This window comes from Glycine max, chromosome 2, assembly GCF_000004515.6.
Source record: "Glycine max cultivar Williams 82 chromosome 2, Glycine_max_v4.0, whole genome shotgun sequence".
Classification (NCBI taxonomy): domain Eukaryota; kingdom Viridiplantae; phylum Streptophyta; class Magnoliopsida; order Fabales; family Fabaceae; genus Glycine; species Glycine max.
Genome location: NC_016089.4, coordinates 45,715,801 through 45,723,323, shown reverse-complemented (window position 1 = coordinate 45,723,323; position 7,523 = coordinate 45,715,801). Strand labels below are relative to the sequence as shown.

Genomic DNA, 7,523 nt, shown 5'->3' with positions numbered 1-7,523 from the left:
CAAATCAAAAGCCCTTCGTTCCTTTCTCAACTCATAATCCAACACCAACACGTCGCCGAGAACAATAATAATCAAAACCATCACCCCCATTCTCGGCGCTGCCCCGTGGGTTTCAGTCTTATGCAAAACTTCGAAACGATTGCGTTTAAGGCAGAGGATGCGGAGCTGGATGAGGGTGGTGAGGGGGAGAATGGAGCCGGTGAGGTTGAGGTCTTCGAGGACGAGGCGGGAGACGCGGTGGTGGTTGTGGTTGCGGAAGTAGGAGATGCCGTGTCGGGGTTGATTGTTGGCTTCTTAGTTGTTTCCGGTGCTTTTTGGTTGGGTTTTGCAGCAGAATTGATTAGGGGTTTTCGGGTTTGGGATTTGGGGGTGGACCGTGGATGACTTAGGTTCAGGTTTGAAGCCAATGAAGTAGTGGGTACAAAAATTCTGGTGTGGCTTTGGTTTTATGGCATTGAGTCCATGGCGGTGTTGGGGTTGGCTAATGGTACTGTGTTGTTTGTGATTTAATGGAGTTCGAAGATGAGGGTGGTTCCAAACTTTGTAACGGTTTTTAACCCCAAAAATTATTTTTTTAAGTTTAAATTAAAAATTCTAAGTTTTGTACTGAACCTGTGTCCAAACCAAACCAAAAGTAACAAATGTAAATGTAAATTTTGAGAGGACAAAAAGCATATAAAAACTTTAAAGGAATAAATGTCCAACATTTCAATATCTACAGAAATGAAAAAACATATTTTAACTTTAATTTAAATATTTCTTTTTTATTCTATTTCATTACATTCTATTCCAGTCTACCAAAATCAAAACATCTTAGTTATGATGTGTTTCTGTTCTTACTCTCCCCATTTCTCTCTTTCTCTTAAGTTTAGCTTCTATGAGTGATCAAGTTATCAACATTTACTTCTATTTTTTTGTCAACTAAACAATATTTTCAGTTAAAGATCGTATTGAAATCAAAACATCAAATACTAAACAATGATTTTTTTTTTATAAATACTAAAACTGAAATCTGTCACTGATTTTGTCATAATCACTGCACTGAATTGAATTAAAAATATAACAATTAGCTCTCTAAGGGCTTTTAAGGAAAAGGAGAAACTACATTCAAGAAAAAAAAATTCTTGAATTGGGAGTGAACTGAACCCAGAAGAAGAATCACAAAAATATAACCTTGTTTTACCAATCTAAACATGCAACTGAGCCAACTAGGCATAAAATTGTAGGCACGGTACATCCATTTGCCTAAGAAATCAACCTGGAAGCACCTCCAGAGATGGAACGTCCCAAGAGAAGCATGCTGACATCAGTATATTTGATAATTCTTCGTCTCCGTAATAGCTGATAAATATTTGCTTGATTTTTTTTAGGTACCGGCTCAGAAAAACCTCACTCGACTTCTTTGATAATTCTTCGTCTTCGTAATGGCTGTGTTGTAATACTCCCTGGAGCACTGTGAGCTTTCCTCTTCTCTTCCTTCCTTCTCTTAGCATCCGCCATAACGCGCATTAAAGCAGAAGCTTTGAATATTGGTCTTGGCAAGTGTCTATGTCTGTTGAGCAAAACAAAAACAAAGGAGCAATAAGCACAAGACATGAACTGTTTTGTGAAAATATATAAATTTAGCATAGAAGTTTGTCTGTCGGGTATGGTTCCAAAAAAAAAAGTGCTTGATCATATCTTCTTACCTTGCGATACGGTTAACTTCAGGGAGGTGCTTATAGCGTTTTTTTATGGCTTCATGATACTCATGCTTCTTCCGTTCCCTTGGGAGAATCTGTAGCACGATCACAGAAGTAATCCTCGGTTAAGGTCTCTTGGAATAGAAATAAAGATTAGGATAACTAACAGATAACCAATTGGGAGACAAACAATCATCCCAATTATGATAATTTAAGGGTCTTAAACATAGATGATCCACAAAAATGAAAAACAAGTAAACTAAATTAGATGTATCTGGATCCTCACAATTCTACTCCTAGTATGACCTTGTCATTAAATTGGAGCCATCAACAGAAAATTTAGGCCATCCCTTACACTAGATTGTGTCTCTCTCTACTAAAATGATAAATGACAGCCATGTTACGGGCTACAACGATTAGATCCAAATTCAAAAAAAAAATTAACAGAAAAATAAAATAAACAAACATAATTGAGATTCATCTACCAATGACATAAGCATTGCCCAAATGATGCTGCGGATATGTTTTGACACATTAATTATTTGACTCAAATTTCAGCAATACAAGAGGAAAGGAAGCTATCTTACTACTCCAAGTTGCTCCGATGCTTTTGCCTTCCAAAGCCTAAGGTTAGTGTCATCACTTCCTGAAATCACATAACTTCCATCACCACTGAACTTGACAGCAAATACCCTGCATAACAAAGATAGAGATCAGCCTGTCACAAGAAAATATAAATCTCAGTAGTAAGTAAACTCAGCAAAAACAGCAATAGTAATTTGCTACACATCCAAGGTGTACACTGGTTAAAAAGTGGAGTAATCAAAGACAATAGAATGTCCGGTTTCATATATAAATTAAGTGAACCTTTGCATTCTCTTAGTATGATAAATCTCCTTGCTGTGACCACCATTATACTGGAAAATTCTCACCTACAAATGAGAAATCCTTACCATATGAAATCATTCTTAGTATGACCAAATGCTAAGAGATTAAAAACAAAATTCAAGGAACTAACTGTTCTATCATAAGATCCAGTGACAAACTCCCGTCCGGTTGGTGAGTAGTCAACATCCATCCTGTAGAAAGAAATAAAAACATGCTGGTATGCTAAATTATAGAATTACCAAAAACACAATATTTATAGAAAAATCTTCTTACACTGCAGAAACATGATCTCTGTGAACACATTTAGCTTCATCTAACTTCCTAGCATCATAGCTATAGCAGTTACCATCTTCATTTGCCTGCAGCATGGTAATGAATTTTGACGATAGAATATAAAAATATCACTATTGAATATTGATACTGTGATAGAACTACAAAAAAAGATGTTTCAACCCAACAATATCTCCTGTTAGCCATAACCCAAAACCCTAATAGCTTCAGAACCATCAAATAAATTCATCTGACAAACTTACAGCCGTAAAATTTATGGGTTCCATTGGGTTCCAACATATAGAATTTGTTTTGGTCTGCCACAATGAAGTAAAAGTTAGTATAATTATGAACATTTGGAATAAAACCAAATGATAAGGAGAAAAAACTAAACACTAAAAATGTTGTTGAGAAACGTGCCAATGATATGACTGCAATTAAAAAGCAAAAGCATAATAGGGACTTCATTTAACAGTCCAACAATAAAATTGATGATAATAAAATAACAAAATCAAAAACTGCAGCCATATGTCAACATTTAAACTAATGATACAAAGTAATTACCATCATTATCATTTTCCTCACTGGGGAAGACATACGTAAATCATACAGAATTATGCTCCGGTCACTAAAATAAGAAGAAAACAAGTTAAAAACAGGTAATTTGCGAATGAGAGATAAGTACATTAAGCCAACCAATATTTTTCCTGATTTATATAGTAGATTAAAGTAAACAACTAAACATTATTCAAAATCTATATAAGTAAAACTTCAACAAAAAAATGCATACCAAAAGAAACATAAACTAGTCCTCTTATAATATATTTCTTTCCTTTCAATGAATGAGATGAATAGCATTTTTCTCCAGATTTATAACAACTATTGGAATATATAGCAGATATCTCAATATCATGAAAATATCAGAGAATAGTTTAGAGTATCACAAATGATCCCTTATGGTGATACTAATAGGAACATCCCTTAAGACCAATGTCTACCATCCAACAACAAAAATATAAAATGGTATTTTCTCATACTTAGGAACCTATTTATATTACAGATTCAATCATATTGACAGTACTAGGGCTTTAATCTTGGAAATGGAACATTGAAATGCGATACTAGTCTAAAACAAGCATGAGTATCAACTTTTTAAAACAGTAGAAATAACAAATAATCAATAATTGAGAAAATAATACAAAATTCAGTGAGATTAGCAAAACACTAAACAAGCAACAATACAAAAAAGATCAGGATATCTATGGGGGGGAAACTGAATTGTATCATAATCAATATTGTAGTGCTTGACCTACAGGCAATCTCACATACCTAGCTGAGGTGGCCAACAGATTTGGTTCTCCAGGATTAAACCGGACAGAAATTACAGTATCTGACCCCCATTCAAAACTGTTTATTGGCTGAGACCTGCAGAAGGGAAGTAACAATTACATGAAATAAACATAAAATTTAGAAGAGTCAACTGTGATTTTAGTGAAATAAGTAGAGCAAATAGAAATTGATATTAACACCTGTTGTGATTCCATATATCTACTTGAGCACCAGCTGTGGCAAAATGCTCGCCATCCCACTGGTGATCAGCACCCCTAAAAAAGAAAGTAAAAAAAGTTCAGTAAACATAAAAATCAAACAAAATAACAAGCTTCAATATCTTCCTTTGGGATAATTTACTCCAAAACTTACCAAAATGCATTCTTCCAAACATAAACACTTGCTGGCTGCAGAAAAGCAAAAATAGTTTATAAAATTGTGAGTTAGTAGTATACCCACTGAAATTAAAAAAAAAAAAGTAAAAAAATGCCAGCACAATATTTCACCTCAACAGTGCTCTTAGTTGAGTCATCTGACTCCATAAGAGTAGTAATAGGAACACTCCAGAGTCTGATACTGAGCACAAATTCCAGGTTACAACAGAAAAATTAGCTATTGAAGACTAAATATGGGAGCTAGATATAAAAAGGGGGAAATTGAAAAGGTTGATTCTTACGTGCAATCAGTTCCACATGACACAAGAATGCGTCCATCTGTAGATGCTGTCAAGCCTCGTACAGCACCTCGGTGACCAGGAAACTGACAAACTGTCCGTCTATTTTTTTCAAATATAACAAGCAACAATATTAGATAAATAAGTTGATGCATAAGCAAATAAACAACCAATGTTTATCCATATATATAATTCTGATGCATTAGAAATAATTTTAGCATATAATAACTACAACTCTTCAGAAAGCCAACATACCATCAACCAGAGAAATAATAAGAAAATCTCAAGTCATATTTGATACAGCAAACTAGGGTTCTTCATAACTAATAAGACAGAAATTATTACTTCTTTTGAGATACACTTATTATCTATGATAGTCCCTAAAATGTAAACAGAAATGAAAGAAAGAAGAGGCAGCTCTGCTCAGGCATTGTTAAATTCTATTTCTTTTATTTTTCCACTTAGAAATTCAAGACAATATTAATTATTATCTTTACAGATATGCCCTCTAACTAATTCTTTAATACTTTACACTTATCATAAATGAGAGAGAAATACCAGTGAAGGTCATACTAAGAAGTTAAAAATACATAGAAAAATGTGTGTTTCCCCTAAGTGAACAGATAAAAAGAAACGAATGGAGTAACACATAGAAATGTTCTTCATTTCAAAGAAACAAGTAAACATATGTGCCTGATTCAAGTTCCTAATAGAATTTTTTTACCTTTTTGAAAGAAAAAAAATTGAGAAATAAATTTATTACCTTGCAGCTAAATCCCAGAGACGAATATCTGTAAAACAGCAAAGACAAATGTTACAGGTTTTTTTATATTGAATGCAACTCAACTCACCCAGCATTGTATGGAGATAACAATGTAAAGGGGATAGAGCCTAATGTGCAACAGAAGGATAATGCAATAATGCATAATACCTAACACCATATAGAAGGAAAATCAATGAAAAAGTGAACCAAAATGACAAAAAAACGATGATTAAGTTACAAGATGGATGAATAGTAAAAGTGAATGAATATATAAGACATTTCCCATACAGCTATTTCTAATCTCTTTAGCTTGGAAATATTTTATGGTTGATTCTTCTATATAATGTATTATGCAATATGCAAAGAGAACCATACTAGTTTAAACAACTATGTGAGTGTGTTTCCTAATCAGCAATGGTAATGCAGCCAGCATGAAAACATTTACTTAAATTCTTGCCACAAATAACTAGAAGGCTTCAAAAAGTCAAGACAACTAAAAGAGTAACTGTCTACACAGCCTAGAAAAATTTGATAGAGAGGTAGGCCAAATTTTCCAATATTAAAGGGTGGTTGTTGGATAGATAAGTCACAGTAGTGTTGAGTACTCAGTACACATATATCCAAGAGTCAATATTCAATAATGATGTCAACTGTCAAGTTACTAACTCATTCTGGCAGAAGAATTCTGGTTGTCTAGTATTGGATTATGAGTTTCATACTTTCATGTATAAAAATATCTGCACCCTTGAATAACAGTCTCCCCTTATCCGGAACATTTCTAGTACTTCCTGAATTTAAAATTCAGAATCCAACCCACCATATTTTGGAAATCCACCACATAGCAAAACAAATTTCCTCCTCTTCTCTTCCAATCTTCCCATCTCCAAACCAATACTATAATTCAACCATTACTTCCTACAACTACAAGTACACATATAGCTGCAGGGGCATAACTATATAAGGAAAAATGAAGTACCTCCATCCATCGAACTGGAGAATATCCCTTTCAACTGGCTAGGGTTCCTCGTCATACACGAAACAGCATCTACATGCCCATCCAATGCTCCAATAAATGGTCTTGCAAATATCTAAATCCTCAGATTAAAAAAAACAAAACATAATAAGGAACCGATAAAACTTCACATGCAATATAAACATACTGATTACTAAACATTAAAAAAAAAAACACAGAAAAAAGGGGGAAAACCTGACCTTGTCCAACTTCACCGCATTAACAGCACGCACATACTCCACCGCCTTCTCTTGAGGACGAAGGCTGGGATCGTAATTCCGGAACACCCTCTTTCCGAAATCAAAAGAGCAACGTTAGAAAAAGCAAAAGATTGAAAATTTAATCGAATTGAGCAATTAGAAGAACGCTAGTGATGAAGGGTGGTGTGCATTGAATCACCTGAAGGTCTTGACTTCGCTCTCGGGTGAACTCATCCACGGAGCGTGATATAACTTTGACCTTCATTGTGTGTAGAAGCAGCGGAGGAAGAGAGACCAATTACTCAGTCTGTTTTGGTTCTTCGGTCTCCGAATTGGAGAGCAGAAAAACAAAAACCCTAGGATGACGCAGAAAGGGTTTAAGAGCTGTTTGATTTACGGCTATAGAATGTAAAGCGCTGTTTTCGTTATTGACACGGATACGGGTCGGGCCGAAAAAATCGATCCGATTCAATAAAAAGATTCCAAAACCCATTGAATCTAATGTATGTACGGTTTCTGTATGGTGCATGCATTATTTATTGAAACACTTTTTACCTAATATTTTAAGAGAAAAGGGTTATATCCCATAACTTATTATGCATCATGAATAATTTTTATGATAATTATTTTAAAAGATATATTAATGATAATTTATAATTAAATGAGGTTGTCAATCCATAATTATTAAATTATTAAACATATTTTT

At 34.2% G+C, this 7,523-nt stretch overlaps 1 protein-coding gene across 1 annotated transcript; it reads right to left on the bottom strand.

The window, feature by feature from the left end:
• Positions 1-1,022: 1,022 nt before the first annotated feature.
• LOC100812671 (DDB1- and CUL4-associated factor 13) lies at positions 1,023-7,212 on the bottom strand. The gene is made up of 17 exons (XM_003519319.4): positions 7,017-7,212; positions 6,818-6,907; positions 6,582-6,693; positions 5,606-5,633; positions 4,846-4,944; positions 4,676-4,745; positions 4,542-4,576; positions 4,370-4,444; positions 4,170-4,265; positions 3,405-3,468; positions 3,104-3,157; positions 2,844-2,929; positions 2,701-2,761; positions 2,550-2,614; positions 2,270-2,375; positions 1,689-1,777; positions 1,023-1,552 (listed from the first exon to the last, which is right to left on the bottom strand). The coding sequence occupies exons 1-17, from the start codon at positions 7,080-7,082 to the stop codon at positions 1,390-1,392; spliced, it is 1,359 nt and encodes a 452-aa protein (XP_003519367.1). The 5' UTR covers positions 7,083-7,212; the 3' UTR covers positions 1,023-1,389.
• Positions 7,213-7,523: the final 311 nt, after the last annotated feature.

What these genes read in the sequence shown, in the direction of transcription:
- LOC100812671 (XM_003519319.4), bottom strand. Translation starts at nt 7,082, where the DNA reads ATGAAGGTCAAAGTTATATCACGCTCCGTGGATGAGTTCACCCGAGAG. An exon ending in CATACTAAGAGAATGCAAAG is followed by an intron (nt 2,376 to 2,549) that starts GTTCACTTAATT and finishes TTTGTTATGCAG; the next exon opens with GGTATTTGCTGTCAAGTTCA. An exon ending in CATCGGAGCAACTTGGAGTA is followed by an intron (nt 1,778 to 2,269) that starts GTAAGATAGCTT and finishes ATCGTGCTACAG; the next exon opens with ATTCTCCCAAGGGAACGGAA.